Source organism: Dermacentor albipictus, unplaced genomic scaffold (assembly GCF_038994185.2).
Source record: "Dermacentor albipictus isolate Rhodes 1998 colony unplaced genomic scaffold, USDA_Dalb.pri_finalv2 scaffold_11, whole genome shotgun sequence".
Classification (NCBI taxonomy): domain Eukaryota; kingdom Metazoa; phylum Arthropoda; class Arachnida; order Ixodida; family Ixodidae; genus Dermacentor; species Dermacentor albipictus.
The window spans coordinates 13,469,545-13,491,783 of record NW_027225565.1 but is presented as its reverse complement, the minus strand read 5'-3'; the positions used below and the strand labels follow the sequence as shown (position 1 = coordinate 13,491,783).

The 22,239-nt window shown below is 48.4% G+C and overlaps 1 protein-coding gene across 1 annotated transcript in view; it reads right to left on the bottom strand.

The window, feature by feature from the left end:
• Window positions 1-22,239, bottom strand: part of LOC135914949 (endothelin-converting enzyme 2-like) — a 69,014-nt gene that overhangs the window by 5,045 nt on the left and 41,730 nt on the right. The window contains exons 7-9 of the mRNA XM_065447881.2: window positions 18,257-18,606; window positions 5,965-6,156; window positions 328-547 (exon numbers count right to left, since the gene is read on the bottom strand). Of these exons, the coding sequence (XP_065303953.1) occupies window positions 328-547; window positions 5,965-6,156; window positions 18,257-18,606 (762 nt within the window). The remainder of the gene's footprint in view (window positions 1-327; window positions 548-5,964; window positions 6,157-18,256; window positions 18,607-22,239) is intronic.

Below are 22,239 nucleotides of genomic sequence, written 5' to 3'. Positions count from 1 at the left end.
TTGAGGAGGAAAAGCATGGCTGGGGAGGAGGGTAACTTCTACTCGCTTGTAGCTCCATTAATACGTAACGCTTCACTTAAATTGTGGTGCGAATGTTTTACTTAAGCTGTACCCTACGCGTCTACAAAATTTGTCCGAACCGTTTCAGGGGCCCTTTAATAAAGGGTCTAGAGGCAACCTGCGTGCGGAGGCGACGACAGCAGACTGCACAACGCCTGAGAATAGTTGTTGCCCGTCAATATATCGGATAGTGCAGAAGCGCGTCTGAGTCTGCTGAGTTCCTCTCCGGCTAAATGAAGTGCAAACGGCGTGGCCATGAAAAATTGCCTGCGCTTGTCGGCCAAGTAGTGGCGGCAGTGGGTACGAAGTACTGGGCTCCTCCATGTGCACCACGCTGAAAAGCTCCTTGCTGCGGATCTGAGACAGAGCGGACAAGTACTTGTCCACGAACGTCGGCTCTTCTTGCATCCTCTGGTCCTCTCCCAGCTCGCTGTAAAACGCGTCTAGCTGGCCCGTTGTTGGGAGCTTCAGTTCAAAACTGGCATCGCTAAAGTAAGAAAACAAAGAGAAAAAAACGAGGAGAGATTGACGTAAGCAGTCGTTATGAAGGTGCGCTTCTGAGTATGTTTCCTCTGAGAAAGTTTAGCGTCAAGGAACACTGTATACCAAAAGTATTGATTAACGACAGCATACTTGATTGCATTGTAGAGAGTTTGGACGCTGTGGCTGCTCAACAACGAAACTATGGGCTGAACTGCAATTTTTCGCGCAAGCATTGCGCCAGGCCCTCCTAATGGTCTGCGAAGTGCACTTTGAATAAGTAACATGGCCCAGGAAACGTGACCACTCTATTCCTGTTATATTTCTTTTTTCACGCTTTGTTAGTTGTCAGAACCGCGCTTCGCCCATAAGTTGTCAACAGGATCGGCTTTTCATGAGTGGTGGATGACATGTTCGTTGACTCGATATTTCTCCTATGCATAGGATAACAGTCGAGCGATAAAAATCGTTGAATTATACAGTGCCTGGTCTATAGCGAACGCTAGCTGTGCTAACTTCTACCCACGCCACCTGCCTTAAAAAAATCAATGATGCGGAAACAGAGACAGCCACAATGTTCCTCGATTCACGACAGCAAAGACAGAGAGAGAAAACAAAGAGAGCAAAGGCAGGGAGGTTAACCAGAACGAAGTTTCGGGTTCACTACCCTAAGGGACCGCGCTATATCCCAGATTCCTATCGCTTATACTGCACGACGATGTTGCTGAAATGTTCACCAAACCAATTGTGACACATATATCGTGCCCGGCAGCCTGTGGTATATAGCGCACGAGCTCGTCATTATCCATCTACGAAAATGAAATTTTGCCACAGTTAGTATGAGGAACGGGCGTAAACCTTACTGTGTCTGATACGACGAAGCTGACTTAGAAAAAAGGTTGAATTCACAAAGCTTTTTGTTCGTAAGCGCTGTTCGTCATTGGCCGGCCGCATTTGTTAATGATATGTCTAGCATCACGATTGGCTAGCATTTGCTTTTATGAAATGTTTTTGCAAAAGAACTTTTCGTGAACACCGGCTGAGCACAACACGTTCTTACACAAAAACAGTTCATAAAACTATATGTGAGCCCATCGTGGTGTTGGACGTTTCATTTAAGAATGCCGTCGGCCAATGGCGAAGGGCACTTTCGAGCACAGCGAACTCGACCCCAGAGCCTGTATTTACGTATGTGATTTGTATTAGGCAGGTAGCGCTCTGCTGTTGCCTGTTGCGGCGACGATTGTCTTTCTGTCACACCGAACGATATCACAATTGTGATAGCTGTCTGCGTCATACGCATCTGCGGCTTACGTCGCGGACGGGTATGCACCAAAAACTGGGAACTCATTTTTACGCTTCTAGGTAATCGAGTGTTCTGAACATGGTTCTAGGTGCGGAATCCCCAAACCTCTTTTGTGTGTGACAATTATTCTTCCTACATTTTTTAAATAGAAGCAAGCTTCGCTGCAAAAGAAGGAATTAATAGTATTTCAGTATGAGCGGCCATGGTCACTGGTGTGCGAACACTAGCGTCGAAGCTTTATTAATGCCTGGTCTGATAATGAAGTACTACTGTTCCATTTTTTTCTTGTTGTACTCCGCCTGTGGTTGCAGTGGCTCAACACCATCGTTATCACGCCGGACGGAGCCATTCGGCTGCGCTATACGCGCTGTTCCCCAGTGACAGCGACGCATGCGCAGATGGCCATCTCCAGGCGTACCTGCCACGCATACCGGTATGGGGAACCAGCGCTGGCCAGGAGGCGCTACGACATTTTTCATGCGTTACTAAAATATGCTGAAACCGTCCGATAGGGAGGCTACGAAGATGGCACGACATATTTAGCGATAAGAAACGTGCGCCTGTATCAATGTTTGTCTAGCCCGATGCGGCCAGCCAAGTTCTGTCCATGGCCATGCGCGCTGCGTAGAGCGCATGCGCTGCTACGTCCTAGCACGTCGGTTCCCTGCCGTTTGAGGAGCCGTGAAAAGTGTGACTCAAGACAATCGTTGAATTTGCTGACACGAAATCACTGCGTGTGCTACTGGAAACTGTGTCTACCGCTCGCTAGGCTGTGTGTTACGGCGCTGCTGTCGGCACGCGAAGCTTCAGCGCTGGTTGCCCATTGAATACGCCTGCAGGTAAGGGTGAAAGTGTGCCGACGCCAGAATGGACCTTGCGTCAAGACAGAGCATGTTCAGTCTCCGCGCTGCCGACGTTCAAGCGCGCCCAATAACCCTGGTCCTGATGGAGATGTCGGCGCGCCGGACTGTGGGGTGTAAATAGAGTTATAGCCCAGCGAGTCAGTGTGCCAGCAGGCCCAGCAGGCCAGCGTAGACGCCACTGCGCATGTTGCACCGCGCATGCGCACTCCATGGCGTCTACACTGGCCCGTCGGGCCCGCTGGCCCACTGGCTCGCTGGGCTATAATTTTCCATTGTCGTCGACATAACATCGCCACGATAAGCGCTCAACAAACCGGTTGAGCGGCATTGAACGCGGTCAGACGTTGGTAGCGCGGAGTTAAACATTTTCCATCTAGACGTTTATTTAGACGTGGCACAATTAAAACAGTGATTAAATTTTCTGTTTTACGGGGAAAACTACAATATCATTAGGAGGCACTCTGTAATTGGGGACCCAGGATCGATTTTGACTACGTGAAGTTCTCTAATGTACACCGAATCCAAGGTAAACAGGCTTCTTTCTTTTTTTTTTCATTTCGCCCGCATCTAAATACGGCCGCCATAGTCGGGTTTGATTCCGCGTCCATAGTCTTTGCAGCGCCACGCCATAGGCATTATGCCACCGCGGCGGTGTGAATAAATAGACGTAACCGACAATTCTTATTGCCACTATAAAATATTTATCTGACTTCTGCGAAAAATATAATACCACAGGTAGTGCTTAAAGGCTTGTGTACCATCCAAAGAATCCTTGAAGCACGAACAGTGGTTGCCAAAGTCATGATACCTCGTCTAGGAGCATTTGCTGCAGGCACTTGCTTGGCAGCTAGCCTGTATGATTAAGCACTAAAACCGTTTTCGAGTGAGAGCTACTAAAGCTGTCGCAGCACTCGACTGGGCATAAAAACTTTAGTATTTCAATTCCCCTTTTGGGTCTTTTTTATGGTCACCCTAGCAAAGTATGACTAGAGATCGAATTATTTTGCAGACGTTCGCTACTAACGATCCTCCTTGCACTAATAACACAAACGTTATTTGTCATGAGGCAACGCTACTCTTTCTGATTGTTCAATTTTTGTGAAGTTTTCGGTCGGTTTTGAAACACCGCCTTAGAGCATTTAGGGAAACATGACCCCTTTCCTTGCCTGAAGCACTCAACAGGCAAGATCGTTTGTGCGTATCGCCGCACACCAAGCAACTAAGAGGGGCCATGCGTTCGAGGACTTCGTTCGGCAGCTACTGGAACAACTCACCGCTTTTTCGCCTCTCCACCCGTTCGCATTCTTGTTGCATAACTAGAGATCACATGTTAACCAGCTTCTCCCGCAGGCTGCATGCAAAATACACTGTTTTTGGATGTCTGCAAAGTAACCGAATCCAAGTTAAGCAGAACTATATCGTGTGCTGCAGCGCAGCATTTTCTCTCAGTGCCTGCGTTCCGAAGCACCGCATGCGCCTTAGGGACTTCAAATTACGCCTGCAGTGACACAGGCGGGGTCGGAGTGGGAAAAAGAATGCAGTGTTATCGGGAGAAGTGGGGACCGCTAGCCTGTCACACCTAGATCGGCACTTCTGGACGCTTTAGTTATACAGGGAGTTTTAGCAAGACAATGCATACTAGCGCAGGCGTATACTTTAATACCGTATGAGGTATTTTAGCAGCAGCTCTGGTGGTGAAATCTTGACATGATGTGAAAAGTGTCATGTTGCCAGGCTCTTAAAAAAATTGTTGGCTCTCCCGTAGTCGAGACTGGATGTAAGAATGAAATGGCAACCAGCGAAGCAGATTGCTCGGAGATGACACTAGTCACAATCTTAAAATGGATGTAGCGCATGTGCGCAACGCGGCAGAGTTCTGACTGGTATGGTAGAACTCTGTTGCTAGCTTTGCGGGTCAATGTTGCCAGACTGCCTGCCAAATTTGACGGGCAAACCACCGTCAAATATAACGCATGCAATGAGGCCGTTTCCGAAGCACAGAGTTACTAGATCAGGAGTATAACACGCGCGGACGCTCCCAGCTCCCGATAGTACCGTAAGGTCGATGCATAACCCGCGTGCTTTCGAATCGCTTGCTTGTTGCGGGCCCTGTTCTCCGACGGTACGAAGCGCTTTCTTTCGCTGCGCACGCTGTGGCTGGTCCGCGCGGGACGAGGCTTTCGCTGGATCTGAAACTGAGACGCGTTGCATAACACTCGGGGCGCTTTATATCGCTGCGCGCGATCGCAGCAACGGTAGAAAACCACTGCATCGCCTTCCTTTGCATAGGCAGTCTCTTGGGGCTTACGCTGCTCGCAATGAAGGCTTTTGTGAAACTGAGACGCGTTGTATAACGTTCGGGCTGCCAGCTGCCAGCTACGCTGCCAGCTAGAAAAAGCAAACCGGGCAAACGCCGCACGACAGGCAGCAAAAGCCGCCAGGAAGACAGAAACCACTGCCCTGCTATAGAAAAATTTAACTTAAGGGTTTCACGTGCCAAAACCACGACTTCATTATGAGGCGTGCCGAAGTTGGGGACTACGGATTAATTTCGGCCACAAGGGGATTTTTAACGTGCACCCTGTGCATGGGACCCCGTCGTCTTTGCATTTCGCCGCCATCGAAATGCGGTCACTGCGGCCAGGATTTGATCTCGCGACCTTGAGTGACACGATAACCGGTAAGCCCCCGCGGCGTGTAGAAGCGCCTTAAGGAAGCGCCACGCGGTGTGACGCCATCTGTCGAGGTGAAGTTACAGCTTGAGTGATACTGTGAACAAACATCAGGAAGAACTCGGAAGCAATACTTTTTGTAACTTGTTTGGAAAGTAACTAGCCTATGCAATGCGTTCCTGTATAAAGAATGGGGGGCCCGGGAGTGCATTTTTTTTTAAATTTTGATTGGTTGCCCAGATTATCTAGTTTTTTCTCGCAACTTGCCCGGATAACGGCTCTGGCTTTTGGCTCAAGGTCGCTTGAAGGTCGCCGACAGCGGGGGATGAAAGCATTTTATGCTTGAAACACCCAAATATATAGCGGTGCTTATATTAAATCCAATAAATATATGAAAACACTCGTTCACTGCAAAAAATATTAATAAAGAAAGCGCCTCATGCGTTTACACTCAACACTGATGCCACCATCAATTCTCTGCTTATCTCTACGCCCTTCTAGCATTCGGATATTGGCCGCGTGAGCATGCTCAAACTGTCCGATAATTCTAGGTGCGCGTAAAGTGCAAGTAAATTGCGCTCACATTGCCGGAAGCGTGACGCCTCGCTGGCTCATGAAGCTGATCATGGCCTCGGAGACATCCTTGAAGATCATCTCGGCCTCCTCCCAACCCCTGCTGTAGTCCAGTTCCTCCATATAGGGCATCACGGTGGGGTAAGGCATCAGTCGGCTGATGGCCTCGAAGCACTTGGTCTCGGAAATGCCACGCGAGAGCCTTAAATTGAATGGAAAAGAACAGGTACCATGAGAGCAGACAGTTGGTAGAGTTGGCTCTATTATATTCTTAAACACAGCCCAAATATACACACTGTGTTAAGGAGGCATGCAAACTCTAACGTGGCTTTCAATAGAATGAAACGCCCCATATGTATGACTGCTGGCCCCCCTTACTTTAAAACACACTAAAATAAACCAATTCTGAATTAAGCAACAGGAGGAGGAGGAGGAGAAACATTTATTTAAAAAAAAATAAAAGAAAGGACAAGCAGGTGTCTATCTGCTTGTGCGGGAGGCGCCCTTAGTCCAGGGCTCCTGCGGCTCTTGCTGTCTCCCGGGCCCGCCGCACCAGTTGCTGCTGGTTACGAGGGTCCGAACTAGTCAGCACGGCCTCCCACTGCTCGGGTGTGGGGTTGGGTATTTGCGGGGCCGCCTTCACGTTGGGGCACGCCCATGTGGTATGATAAAGGGAGGCGTAATCATTACAAAAAGGACATTTGTATGAATATAGTGTAGGGTGGATTGCGTGTAGTCTGCTTAAATGTGGGTATGTATTGGTTTGTAGTTGTCTCCATGTTACGGCGTCTTCACGTGAGAGGGTCTTGTGTGGAGGTGGGTATTGTCGTCTGTTCAATCTGTGGTGTTGCAGTATGGCGTTGTATAGTAAAGGTACGGGCTCCATGGATGCGTCCGCACCCCTCTCTTGTGGCGCCCGGGTGGCATGAGCTCGGGCTACAGCGTGCGCACGCTGATTTCCACGGAGGGACTCGTGTCCTGGAGTCCACACTATTTCAACGTCCGGTAATGCGGAGGCCTGTTTGAGGAGTCGGTGGGCGATTGAAGATATTCGACCTCTCGCGTAGCTACGGCAAGCTGCCTGGGAGTCGGTAATAATTGTGATGTACTCGTTGGTCAGACTAGAGGTGATGGCCAAGGCGATGGCTGTCTCCTCCGCTACGAGGGCGCTGGCAGTGCGGACAGTCATCGAGACCACCTCTTGTAGGTTATAGTCGACAACGCTGGCCGTCATGGCTGCTTTTTGGGGGTACTGCGCGGCATCTGTGTATAGTGTGGCGGGGGGACTGCCATATCTTGTCTGTAGAGCTTTTGCGCGAGCTTGGCGACGATCGGCATGATGTTCCGGGTGCATGCTTCTGGGGATAGGGGCTACCTTGATGTGCTCTCGCAAGTTGGGGGCCAGATGGATTGCTTGTTCGTGGCCTTTGCTGTGTGTGGGGTAGCCTAGGCGCGCTAGGACTGTTCTTCCTGTTGGTGTGAGGGCTAGTCGTTCTCGTTGGCTTGTGAGGTGGGCGTCTATAATTTCTCTTATAGTATTATGCACTCCTAGGGCTTCAAGCTTGAGTGTCGCTGTTCCCGGGGGTAGGCCGAGCGCTTGCTTGTAGGCTTTCCGAAGAAGTACGTCTAATTGATCTATCTCCTTGGGAGTGAGGGGCAAGTACGGGGCAGCGTAGGCAATGCGGCTGATTATCAGGGCCTGGACGAGCTGTATTATGTCGTCTTCTTTCAGTCCGTATTGTTTGTTGGTGATACGGCTGACCATTCGCATGATCTGGAAGGTGGTCTGCTTGAGACGTTGGATGGTGTATGCGCCTCCGCCGTCCTGTTGTATGTGGAGTCCGAGAATGCGGACGCGGTTTACTGTGGGTATTTCTTTGTCGTCGAGGATGAGTGTGATGTTTGGTAGTTCATTGAGTTTTCTTCGGGATTTCTGTCGAACGACTAATAGTTCTGACTTCTCGGGGGAGCACCGGAGACCACTTGATTTTGCATATTGCTGGACGACGTCGGTCGCTTGTTGAAGGGCGTCTTGTTTCTCTCCTTCGGAACCAGCGGTGGTCCAGATAGTGATGTCATCGGCGTATATTGCATGCCTGAATCCTGGTATTGCGTTGAGTTTGTCAGGTAATTTCATCATAGCAATATTGAAAAGGGTGGGTGATAGAACAGCACCTTGTGGGGTTCCTGTGTTGCGGGTAGGTAACGTCGGGGTTCTGAGTGAGCCAATGCCTATTGTGGCCGTGCGGTTGCTTAGAAAGGCACGTATATAATTGTAAGTATTACGACCACAGTTCGTGAGGCTTAGGTTTGTAAGGATGGTATGGTGAGCCACATTGTCAAAAGCGCCTTTGAGATCGAGTGCTAAAATCACTCCGGTGTTGTGCGGTGAGACGTGTTCAAGGACTTGTTCCTTCAGCTGAAGAAGTATGTCGTGGGTAGAAAGGTGGGGCCGGAATCCGAACATTGTTTCGGGAAAGAGGTCGCTGGATTCTAGGTAAGGTTGAAGCCGATTGGGAATGACATGTTCCAGAAGCTTGCCTAGGCATGAAGTCAGTGAAATTGGTCTCATATTTTCTAAGCTGGAGGGTTTGCCTGGCTTCGGAATGAGTATGATGTCCGCGTGCTTCCATTCTGCTGGTAGTGTACCCGCTTCCCAGTGATGATTAAAGAGGTCAGTAAGAGATTGAATGGTGCCATCATCCAGATTGCGCAGGAGCTTGTTATTTATTTTATCCTTGCCTGGGGTGGTGTTTTGTGTGAGTGCATGGAGTGCTTGTTGCACCTCAGTGATAGTGATCGGCTTGTCGAGGTCGTAATTGTCGCTCCCGCTGTAGGTTGGAGGTAGTCCTTGTGCGGGTTCGAAATCGCCTATGTACCGCGCCCGCAACTCCTCCAGGATATCGTCATCGGAACCCGGATGGTTGTGGAGGATACGTTGGATTGTTTGCTGGCTAATCGCCTTGCTTTGTGTGGGGTCAAGAAGATGGCGTAGCAGCGACCATGTCTTGGCCGTGCTAAGATTACTCTGCAACTTGTTGCATAGTTGTCGCCAGTTGTGACGGGTGAGCTCCCCAGCATAAAATTCCGCGGTTGCCGTGAGTTTCGCTATACGTAGTTTCAATTTACGATTATGTTTTTGGCGCTTCCATCTCCTAACAAGGCCTCGACGTGCTTCCCAGAGGTGAAGAAGGTGTGGGTCTACGGCCGGTATGTCTGTGGTGAGTGTGATCTGTTTTGAATGTCTGGCTACGTCTTGATGGAGCTCTCGTACCCACTGCTCGAGATCCGTAATACCCGTTGAGAAGTCATCCGCTCGCTCTTTGCGAAAAGCTGTCCAATCTGTGAGTGTTGTCTTTTTTATCGGGTGGCGTGCATGCGTAACGTTCAATGTGGTGGCAAGTATGCAGTGGTCACTGCCCAGAGTTTCTTCCGTGTTGTGCCAGGCTGCTTGCTGTATCCCTTTAGTGAGGGTGAGGTCAGGGCATGTATCTCGGGAGACGCTGTTTCCTAGACGTGTGGGGTATGCGGGGTCTGTGAGGATGGTGAGACGGTGCTGCTGTATCGTGCACTGGAGTGCAGTGCCTTTTGATGTGGCTGTCGTGTAGCCCCATGCCTGGTGAGCAGCGTTGAAGTCGCCTACAATCAGCAGACTATTATTTTTGGCTAAGCCAATCGCTTTAGTGATCAAGTAGTCGAACTTGGCCTGCTTCTGCTTGGGTGGGCTGTATATATTCAGTATGAAAAGGCTCTTTCGGCCTCGTTGGAGCGGCAGGATCTCAATTAGGTTATGGTCGACGTCACTGCCGTCTATTGTGTGTTGTGTGGTTGTGAGCGTTTTAGCTGTAAGTGTGGCCACGCGGCTTTCAGGCGTGGTGGTATGTGTGTTGTAGCCAGCTTGAGTTGGGTGTGTGCCTGTTTCCTGTAGTGCGATTACGCTTGGTGTCGTTTTGGAGTTACTTATGTACTGTCTCAGTGATCCTTGCTTGCGTTTGTAGCTGCGGCAATTCCATTGCCAGATTATGAGTGGATTTTCGTTCCTGTGGTTGGTTTTGCTATTCGTCCTGGCTGACGGGTGGATCGGCAGGGTGTCCCTGCTCTGCTTCCTGTTGTACTAGTGTTCTGACTTTCTTGCGTCGCTGACCTTTTGCGAGCCGCGTTTCTTCAATAACACTTGCCAGTTGCTGGATGCTTTGTTGCATTGCTAGAAGCTGCCGTTGCAGTACATCAACTTTTTCCTCGACTTGTGCGATTTCTGTCGGTTTTGCTGATTCCGCGAGAATCATGGGTTCAGAATGCTCCGAAGATGATGGCATTGAGGGTGCGGTTATTGGTGTGGAATGCTGAGTGTCAGTACGAGTCGCGTATAGTTCTGCAATCTGCGTGCGAAGTTTGTTGTTTTCTTCATGAAGGCGTTTGTTTTCTTCTCTGATTGCCTTTAGTTCAGCTAGAATTTGCAGTTGAACATCAGTATTGTGTATGGATGAAGAATTATGTGGGGTGGGTGCTGTGTGTATTTTGCTTTACTTTACTTACAGTATTTATTATTATTATTTATTTATTATTATTATTACAGTATTTACTTTACAGTATTTTGCTTTACTTCGCATCTCTTTTTTGTCTGCGCAGAGTGTGTGAAGGTATTCGGATATATTTCCAATGTATCGCATAAAGCATTCAGCGCTCTAAGATCATGCTTTGTCGTTGTGAAAAATAGGGCAAGGAACGCCAGGTCTCCCGTCCTGAATGAGAGTCTATAATTATCGCAATCGAAGCGCCACAAGTACAGCAATCGTAAGCATTGACAACAAGCTCTGAGAGGGATCGCGAGTTGTAAACGAAGATGCTTTCTCTTGCAGCAAATAGGTTTCGGAGACGCTGCATCCCGTGTTCAGTGGTACTGTTATTTTTTTTTCGTTGCCCCTTTTTATGCAATAGCAAAAACATAATGAACTCTGATGCCGGGCAGGAGATTTCTGCTAAAAGTATGAATGACCCTACAGGCATGTGGAAGTGACATGTGAAGTCAACAGCATTACTGCATGCCTTTTTTGAAGAACGATTGCAGCAGATGCAAAGCAGTGACACTCTACTTACTTTGAAAATGCTCTCGTTGCATTGTGACTAATGTACTCGACATGAACCAGGTTTCAGCAAGTGCACCTCTAAATGCTTCAGCGCTGACCGAAAGTACGAATGCCAGGCGCTTCGAGGCAGATCAAATAAGTTTTATTTGTTTATTAATCTGTCCTGAGAGGAATGGCCGTTTCCGAGCGACGTCCAGATTAAAGAACACTCAAGAAGTAGAATATATTGCTACACTCCGACAAAAAGGATTGTGAATACAAGGAGCTTAAGGCAACTTCATGATATTCGTGTTTTAGGGAGAAGACAAAATTGTAACTTTCGATTATGTGCAAGCCAGCACAGTCGTAGCATTTATTGTCCATCCATCTTGAGGAAAATATAGTAAAAATAAAAACTAAGTACCATCAGAGAAACACTTTCGAAGATAATGCTTTTGCACAAAGAACTCTTCGAATTGAAAGTTTGAAAACTGGCTACTTTTAATTTTAAAATAATGCAGCATCCGTACGATGATATAGAGCTTGCGTGAATGTCTAGCCGCAGAAACTTAAAAGGCACACAATTCTTCCCGTATAGAAGAGACATTCGGTGCACGTAAAGGCCGATCCACACGACGGACCAAATTGCTCTTTTGGACCGCGGTCCGCGCATCACGTGATAGGACGTCACCAGTTCGTGCGTACCGCCGTTGGCCCACGCAAGACCGCGGCCCTCGCGGTCTAACAAATCGCCGAGGCTTTTCCCGCTTCCGTTTTGGCGGCGGGCTGCATGCAAACCGCAGCGATTTTGGCGTAGCCAATGAATGTTGTCTGGCAACAGAGTGTCTTCAGCCAAATCCAATCTAGTTTTTGGTCAGCAAAAGCCAGTCAAGCCAGTCGTTTCATGTCCGCCGTTCCGCCTACACGTGCGCGCACAGATATATTTTTTAAACACGGTGTCCTCTTGGAGTGACGAGGAGATTTTTTCATTTTGTATACCTCGTTGAGCAGTTCCCGGCTTTGTGAGACTCGAGGCGGAATGATAACAGTGATAACACTCTGGCCGAGAGTGTAGCTGATTCGTCTGCTCTGTCGTCTGCTATGGCGGTCCGCCGTGTTGATGCTGCGCCGGACGGGACCGCGCCGGGCCGTGACGTCGCATCACGTGACCGAGCGGCCCGCGGACTTGGTCCGTCGTGTGGATCGGCCTTAAGTCGCTTCATTCGAAGAACATTTTCTTCGAGGGGTTGTACGAGCGTTCTAGTGCTGGTATAAACAGTCAATTTGCTGTTTGGTACTGACTCATCATTATTCTCGTCTGTATACTCATTCTATCAATTGAGCAGACATGGCATTTGCGCCATGTGTTTTGTAATCGATGAGAATTTTGAGTTTCAAAAAGGTTTTAATCTGCCGCGTGATGCACCGATAAAGCAGGCAAGCTGGATCAGGTGTTCCGAGCTTTCCGTAATGCTGACAATTGTGTCCAATTGTACCAGCATAGGCACAAACAAACAAGGAAGCAAACAAAACAGAAATTACTCGACGTGCTGCGCGTTGGCAGTCCGAAGGGACAGTCCAGAAAGCGTCGTCGTCACTTTTCTTATATTGCGGCAAATACGGGCATCTATCGCTAAAAGTGCGGCGCCGGTGTTGACAAGCGCTAGCGTCAATTTTCCTTCTATTGCGACTTCAATAACGTTTTTCAGGGAAGTGTGGGGCCTTATACATGTCGCTGACACCGCAGTTCTCGCCTCCTGAACTGCGATTTTTAGTTTTCCTGGCACAGAGGGCTCCGCCGACGGTGCATGGGGGAAAGGGAGCGGCGGCGAGGAGAAGGTGAACGGCGAGCGGAGAAGGCGGTCTCGACGGCAGGAGGAGATTCAAAGCTGTCCGAATAGTTGCGGCGTTGTTGGAAACGTGGCGTATATGGACGCACATTGTTGGGGACGTTTGGTGTAAGGAGGCGACAGTGACGTGCTACGTGTCCAGCACGGCCACACACAAAAAAAAAACAAATCGGACGACTGTCTACCTTGCACCAACGGTCTTGAGGTCGTGCATACTGCACCAGTGGCCGGACTGGAGGGGATACGGTCTGGCGCTAAGGCGGGCGAAGGGGGCTGTAGGTCTGTGGTGCAGGCCTCGTAGCGTCTTCGGCGTACGTCAGTGGAGCGGCAGTCAGAGCCTGCTGGAGATAAGGCGAAATGTGGTCGGCTACCTGCTCCTTGATGACAGATGACAGAGAGCGGGCGCCAACGGAGAACTCGACTGGCCGGGTGTAAGTTGAATCAGAGAAAGCTGACGAGCCACCTCTTCACGGACGAACTCCTTGATCTGTAGCAGCAGCGACGTGCTACCTGGGGCAACAGCCAAGCTCGGCATTGAAGTCGCATGAGGAGGAGATTGGCGGGTGGCTATGCGTTGTTTGCGTAGTTCGTCGAAGCTTTGACAGATAGTGACGAGTTCAGAGACAGTCGCCGGATTTTTCACCGACAGCATCTGGAAGGCGTCGTATTCTATGCATTTTAAGACATGTGGGATCTTCTCGGCATCAGCCATTGTGACGTCAACGCTGTTACAGAGGTCGACAACATCTTTCATGTAACTGGTAAATGACTCCCCGCACTGTTGCGCACGACCGCGCGAACGTTGCTCGGCGCAAAGCTTGCGAATGGCGGGGCGCCCGAATACCTCCGTCACGTTAGTTTTGAAGGCCGTCCACGTCGTGAGATCACGTTCGTGGTTGCGGTGCCAGACGCTGGCGACACCGCTCAAATAAAACAACACGTAATTAAGTTTTTTGGTGTCGTCCCAGTGGTTGTGGATGGTCACCCGGTCATAGTCAGCGAGCCAGTCTTCTACGTCATGGTCTTCAGTACCGCTGAAAATGGGTGGGTCGCGTTGACGCAACGGGCCGGGGCAGACCACAGTAGTCACCGGGGCAGCGGTTTGTGGTTGTGATGGTCCTTCTTCCGGCATAATGAAGAGAGGCTGCATTTTCCGATTACGAAGTTCCGGAATTCCTGTTTTACCCCGCACATCCACCAATTGTAAAGGGGGCTTATTCGGGTCGTAGAGCAACAGCGATCAACGCAGCACTAGCAGCTCGGGCGCAGCCAGAGAGCGAACTGGGTATGAGCCACGCGATGGCAACAGGGTTTTTTAACATGCCGATCTTCTTCGTTACACAGGCCATAACACACTCTTGGCTGCTCGTAATGAGAAATAATAATAAATTACGGGGTTTTACGTGCCAAAACCACTTTCTGATTATGAGGCACGCCGTAGTGGAGGACTCCGGAAATTTTGACTACCTGGGGTTCTTTAACGTGCACCTAAATCTAAGTACACGGGCGTTTTCGCATTTCGCCCCCACCGAAATGCGGCCGCCGGGGCCGGGATTCGATCCCGCGACCTCGTGCTCAGCAACCCAACACCATAGCCACTGAGCAACCACGGCGGGTCGTAATGAGAAACATTATCTGCTTCCTAAACTTAATCATGTCCAGGTCTGTCATTGTACAGGTACTGATAGCATCGTTGCAGGCAGCCCAACAGCACAATTCATTGCACCGAATGCCAGGAAGCTCCTAAGAGACTAGCTCATTGCACATCTGTTCCAAGAACGATTTTCTAGTGCAAGCTTTTTTTGCACTCATTCGCTATTGCCGTTAAGTGCACTAACGTTCCTGGAATATCACCGCCATTGATTGTTTCTTTTACTTGATTCACACCATTGTGTTCGTCCATTTCATTCAGCCAACGTGCCGCGATCAAATGTGCATTGCAGATGCCCCCGATATAAGATCTACTTTAATCGAGGATGCACTAAGCAATTTCTTGTCTTGCGCACCCGTGTGTTCCATCATGCCGGAGCATGCTATCACAGGAAACTCATGCTCTAAGATCAAAATCCAGTAGGAATGTTCACCTTGTTGTTTAAGATTTGACTAAATATGAATTAAAATAAATTCTATAGTATTGGTTGCCCGAACCGTGATCTCATTACGAGGCACGCCATACAATGAGAGGAGGGGGGGTGGGGTCCAAACGAGTTTTCACCACCGAGGGTTCCTTAACACGCACGCATTTCAGGGTATAGGGATGGTTTTGCATTCCCCTCCCAATCGGAATATGGCCGCCGAGGCCGGCATCGAGCCCGCGATTGCTCAGCAGTCCAATGCCATAGCCACTGGGTTACCACGCGCTGGATAAGGTTTGCCTGAGCAGCAGGTTTTCGCAGTGAGCATAATATTTGATGGATATAGCTCAGTGCCCACACTCGCAACGCAGTTCGCATGCTATGAATTTTTGCAAGAGCAGCTGAGTGAGCCTACCAACGACGCATATTTTTTGCGATCCAAAAGCTATTCACATTCAGCTCTGCTTCTGTCCCGGAAGTCCTACTATTAGCGGTGAGAATTTGGAGTGGCGCCCTCTCGCAAGTGACGTCACGGCCAGTACGCCGCGCGCTCGTTCCCTTCGTGCATGCTTGGGGTATGAGTGGCTCGAGCAGTACTTATTGAAGAATATGTCGGCTTCTTTCTGCTACCATGCCTGAACCATAGTTCCTTCTTCTAAAGCGCGTGAGTTGAGAAAAGTTGCTGCTTAGATATCGCAAGCTATCTAGCGACGAAAAGGTCGACTGGTTTTAAAATGCATATATGCACCGTGTCTCTCTATATATTTTGCGTGAAAAGAATGTCTGCCAATTCAACACGGGAATTTGTGTATGATGCTTCGCTGAACACTTAACATTCCCTTAGTACTTAGCTATGACAGATATTGCATTTTGCATGGAAGAAAAATCTTGGTATTTGGTGTAAACATGTTATCCGTGTTAGAAAGACACTGCCCAGCGAAGGTGTTATCACGATTATTATTACTCTGGTGAGTTGTTCTGGTCAAATATGGCCACTTTATTATTGCGTACAAGAAAGAGTTAGGCACGAATTTCGTACCAAATTTGCTGCTACTTTCACCGCTTTCTGAAACAGGCCCCCTATAAAACGAATTGCTCATGGCTGCTAACATGACTGCGCGTTATATAGAGTATTTACATAGTTAATTCGCAAATACCATAGTAGCAATCACTTGAAAGAAGAGGTTCGTGGTTAAGATCGTGAGCCAATCAATTGCAAGCGATGAAATGTTTTATGGTGGCCCTCAGTAACCTTTACCGACAATATGGTACACCCCTCACGCAACGGAAGCAACCGAATGTCGTTATGGCGAGGCACGCATTGTTCGCGAAACACATCAGTTAACCACAACTTCGAATTGAAATCGTGAATCAGTTTTTTTACACCGCCAATTGCAATGCCTAAAGTATACTCGACGTACTAAAGCGCAGCTTAGGCTGCCTACAAAAGCAAATTTCAAGCACATTCTGCCTCACCTTGCTTGTATCCAGTGTTATTTAATTACATAAACGGAGAACTATTCGCTTCATCGATACGTAATAGAGAACCTCGCAAACCTTCATAACGAAGACACCACAACCATCACATATTTCACTTGATTTTTGACCCTCCATCGCGGAATTATCATATCTTCAATATGTGCCATACTACTAATTGACGCTTCCGCATTGTGACGTCAACCCGATACGCCCTGTGTGTGAATGAGCCACAGAGACGCGCTGAGATAAGCGCTATGCTTTCATTTCCTTTAACCAGTTCTCACACAAGTCATGTTACCATTCTGGTTGTATATATTTCACGACTGTACATTAAAAGGGATCATTCTTGGTCATGGGAAAACGAGCATCTGTCTGACTGTCTGACACGCATCTTTCTGGCTGCGGTCATACGGTCAAAAAATCATATTTCACTAAAACATTTCGGCCGAGCAGCCTGTGTCAGTTCGCGAAACAGATTCGTCATGTATATTCCTCAAGCAACAAGCACCACTAAATTGCTCGAGTTGAACATGTAGCACGGAAAAGGGAATATACACTGGTACATTCCTTTTCGTATTCTGCAAACAGCTGTAAGCCTCAATTAGCTTTTCTTCAAATTACCGCCACTTAAAATAAACACGTGAAGAACCACCACATTTTGAGAAGCAGTTACAGAAGCAAGTAGTGCTGGTAGAATCTAAACTGCAGTGTTAAGGCCTCGTGTTACTGCCGAGCGTTTCTGTGAAGAAATGCAAGATTCACTATTATACCATGAAGTACTCGTCGTGAGCAAGTCTGTTTTAGCGGATTAAAACCAAGGTAACTGTTGTAGAAGCCATATATAGCCAGCGTTTGTGACATATCTGTCGCACCGCGGCAGGTATGGTATCATAACTGGATTCTGATATGCTATGTTTTTGTGCTTGCTGATCCGAGCATGAAATACCCGCAATGGGCTGGTCTGAGCTCCTTCGACTGAAACTGTAACGTTACCTTTAGGAATATATTGTCGTATGTTAAATGAGCTCTTTAAATAAATCTTTCGCTAACGAAGACGTCGTAAAAATATATTTGAACGGCCGCCATAAGTGTACAAGCAGAGGGAACGAGAACGAACAAACGAAAACGCTGCAGAAGGCGCCCGGACACCGCCCGAACCGACAGGCGCGAGTCCATGCCCTGACGACACGCAAGCGGCGCTCGCAGCGCCCCTGTAGTTCGTTCTCGTGACTAATAGCTTCACTTGATGAGCGGCAAAAAACTGGAAGCGGACATAGTTTGCTCGAATGGTCCCCAAAGCGTCGAATATCTCCTGGGGAAACCCTAAATCATGTTCATTTCAGTAGGCATAAAATAGGGCAGACGGGCAACTCCTTCTTGGTGCCCTCTTTCTGGGACGTATTTTCTCAGCTATGATTACTTCATTTGCAGTAATTGCAGCATAAGGTAAGTCGCAGTCGCAACAATGCATAACGTGCTGCTAACTCAATGTTTCAACAAATATTTTGAAAGAAACTGAGGTCCCATGTTCAAAGCATTTAATTCTCTAACAATGTTTAGTCATTGGAAGGCTGGTTGTCTTCGCCAATCACAAGTGACCTGCAGATATACTGACGCCCGGCTGTATAGCGTTCTGAGCAATTTGTGAGCTCGGGCACTGGTATAAGTACTTTTGTTTGTAAGAACTGTCAACAGCCAGGCTGGCTTCTTAAATGTAACATACGCAATTACGACAGGCGGGCGATTAGCCTTACCATCCAATCTATTGTTGGTTTGTGAATTCAGGCCCTAAAAAACGAAACATCGAAAGCATCGTGCGCGTGAGCACTCACTGTCTGTCTGTAAGAGGGCCCAGCTGTCGCGCCAGCTCCCAGCTGACGTAGGCCGCCGCCTGCGAGTGTCCCACCTCTTCAGCCAGAAAGCGCCTGTAAGCCAAGAATGACGGATGGCCGACGGCCACTTCGCTCAAGCCTTGCAGTGTGAGCGGCGCTGAAGACGAAGAATCGTTCTCGTTCGACGAGTTGCTAGTCGACAGCAGCGGGATCATGGCGTAGTACCTGTCCGGATCTTCCTCGGGAATGATTCCGGACACTGCGAGAACGGACTCTTCGGTGGCCATGATGTGGTGCACGATCAAGTTGATGTCTAGGTTGCCATGCAGCAACACTTTGCTGCGGTTCGCCTGCCACCAGATCCCGGCGAGAAAAGGAAACGCAAAACGTGAAACGCAGTGGTTGGGTTCTGAAGCGATGAGAAAAATCGTTTCGTGGCGAATGATTCAAACTGGTTAATGCATAAGCTTTACAATAAGCTTACGTGCCGAAAGTGTGTACCGTATTTTTAAGCCACATGACAGCATAAAATGTACGATAGTATTTTTTTTTTCTGTGAAGACATTGCGTTTTTTCTGCAACGCAGTGGCTTCACACTCCTAACCACCGTGAACGAGAGAAACGAGAGAGGGTGAAACGAGAGAGAGAGAGGGTGAACGAGAGAAAAGTCACACACTTGAAAGTTGTCACAGACTTCACAGAGGCGGCGCATTCTTTACTCCCTCTGCGAATCCGTTGCGGGAGATACCTCGGAAACGGTGGCGGATTTAGCGGACGCTTGGAAAGAGACATCGCTAAACTTGCTTTGAGTAAGCGTAATATCTCAAAAGTTGAGAGACGAAGTGATCACTCGAGCGTCAAGACTCTCATGAAAGTCACAAACCTCTGCGGCCGTTGCAAATGCTGGAGCGGCTCCACTGTTTTCGCATTCGCAACGGAGGTATTATCGTAGCTCTTCTGTGCTATACAAGTTATTTTGTTGCCGTGCAGGCCACATTCTCACGGACGACCTGTTTCACTATCATTATTTTTAAAAAAATAGCCTGGTTACTTAGGAACACTCGGGAATAGCTTGGTCGATGACCGATCTAGAGGTTTCCCTCGAGCAAAAGTCTAGCAGCTGCAAAACCTTCAAGTCTAAATAAAATTTAATGTCACTATATAATCTAGATAACGCGTCCCTCTAGTACTCACAAACATACTTTACCGGCAACGAAATTACGCTTTTACATGAACTAACTCCTATACGCCGAGACACGTGGCATGGAAGGGTGAGTCGCCATGTGTGATAAAGCAGTTAGCCGCACGCATGCTGCCTTATTCAAAACAAAGCTCGCGATGAGAACCCTTCGCTCTAGGTGAAATTAAGCGAATTTTCGCATAGAATATGGCGTCTGCTGATCCTTTCGCATCTCGCAAGAATTGTGATATGTAATAACGCCTCTTAGGCCCGTGTATTGAAGTGGCCCTTACGTCACTAACTGATGTTGTAACATATGCCTTCCCTAAGGGCAGTTTGATAAAGCCGCCACTGGTGCTGTTATCATTTAACGTATGGAATACTTAGAATACTTACTCAGACCACCCTACACTTCCCCTCTTACCGCAACCCCCCAGTCGCGCGCTCAACCAATTCAGCTTCTGTCTAAAAATTTTTCTCATTATTGCAGTAAGGCACGTACTTAGTGCCTCGAATCATTTGGGAGCCGCGGACTGAAAAGCAAGATGTGTTCTAACGCGAGGTCACCTCGATTTCTTCACGGTATAATGAGCGCATTTTCTTGCCACGCAAGGTTTTAGCGTAGTGAGGGAGCAAGGCCTGGGTCTGTCTTGTTGATTGGTCAGTCCTACAGCTGGGTCTTATTCGCCTATATTCCCTCCGAGCGGCGTGCCGCAACCTTCACAGCAACTGCGAAGACCCCAAACCTTGAACTCTCCATGACGTTTCTTTAACTTGGAACGACCAGTACACAAAGTTAGGTACACGGCTAAAACAGAAAAAAAAAACGAAAGGAATATCTGCCGGAATCGAATCGGCCTTTCGGCAAATAAAAAAAAGAGCCAATATTACAAGTGGCGTTTTATAGTGACAGAATCCGAGCCATACAACGTACCCCTCCGGTCCTGTCAGATTTCGAACCGCATTCACGCTCCAATCAGCACGCGTGCACCGGCACACGCGCACCTGCACCTTCACTCAATATTTCATGCCGCAATTTAGGTTGTCTAGTCCTGTCAGGATGGCTTCGTGGCTTACGTTGTCAAAGGCGCCTTTGACGTCCAGTGCCATGATGATGTGCTCTCCGTTGAGCGGGATATTGCTCAGTACCTCTTCTCTGATTTGCAGCAGTACATCTTGGGTCGAGAGCCTGGTTCTGAAACCAAACATGCTGTGGGGGTACAGCTCGTTTTCTTCCATATGATTTTGTAGCCTCCTCGTAACCACTCTCTCATAGATCTTGCCTAGGCATAATGTCAGAGAGATTGGTCTGAGGTTTTCCACTTGAAGTTTCTTGCCTGGTTTCGGGATCATGATGACTTCCGCGTGTTTCCATTCTTCTGGTACTGTTCCCGCTTGCCAGTGTCCATTGAGGTATTCGGTTAGCTTTTCGACTAGCTCGTCTCCGAGGTTGCGGATGAGCGCGTTTTTGATCTTGTCCGCACCTGCGGCTGTGTTCTTTGTTGCGCTTCTTATCGCCGCGTACACCTCTTTCCGGCTGATGGGTCTATCCAGCCTTCCATTTTCTTCTCCTTTGTAGCGCTCTGTGTAGGCTGCTGGGTCGCCGTCGCCGTAGCACTTTTTGCGTACTTTGTCCAATAGTTCAGAGTCTGTTCCCTTGTACTGGTGCACCAGTCGGTATATGTCTTTGTTGTTTTCGGTCATTGATTTTACTGGATCTAGGAGTGCCTTGAGTACGCGCCATGTTTTTGCAGTGCTCAAGGTTCCGTTTAGAGAGTCACTAAATTGTTGCCAATTTTGCTTCGCTAGCTGCGCCGCGTATTCTTCTGCATTTTTCGTGATTTTCGCGATCTTTAGCTTGAGCTTTCTGTTGTATTTCTGTCTTTTCCACCTTTTTGTGAGCCCCCTTCTGGCTTCCCATAGCCTGAGAAGTCTAGAGTCCACGTCCGGCGTCTGCGGCGTACGCTCAATTTCTTTGGTGAATTTGCGTTGTGTTTCTTTGAGCATGTTCCCCCAGTCTGTTATAGATTCGATGCTTTTTATTGTATCGCCACATGCTTCTCTGAACGCTTTCCAGTCCGTTATGTTTGCTTTCCCTATTTGTCGTCTAATTTTGTCTGCTATTGAGATTGGCGTCTTGAGGATATAGTGGTCGCTACCTAGGTTTTCCATTAGGTTGTCCCACTCCGCTTGCCTTGTTCTTTTGACGAACGTGAGATCGGGACAGGTGTCCTTGTTCACGCTGTTCCCGATCCTCGTAGGGGTATCAACTTCCGTGATGAGTTCACACTCGATATTGTCAGCTGCTTCCGTTACCGGTCTTCCCTTTTGATCCGTTCTCGTGTATCCCCAGCTCTCCTCTCTGGCGTTGAAATCTCCCAGTATGACTAGTGCATTTCCTTTAGCCAGCTTGTCTGCTCCTTTGAACAGCGCGTCAAATTTCGCCCTGCTTTGTCTCGGGGGGCTGTATATATTTACGATGAATATGCTTCCTCCCTTCCTTTTTTTTTGGTATGATATCGACTATTACGTGCTCTACGTCTGTGTCGGCTATCCTGTCATGGCTTATAGCGATGAGGGTTTTGTTGACTAGGATTGCCGTTCTTCTCCCTTCCTCCGGATTCTCGTAGCACGTGTAGCCCTGTAGTGTTGGGGTAATCCCTGTTTCTTGTAGAGTATATTACGTCGGGTGGAATTAGTTGTGTGTTGATGTACTGTTGTAGTAGTGCTTGTTTTCTTCTATATCATCTGCAGTTCCACTGCCATATTTCTAGTTTTCTTCTTTTTTAGTTCTTTTGGTTGT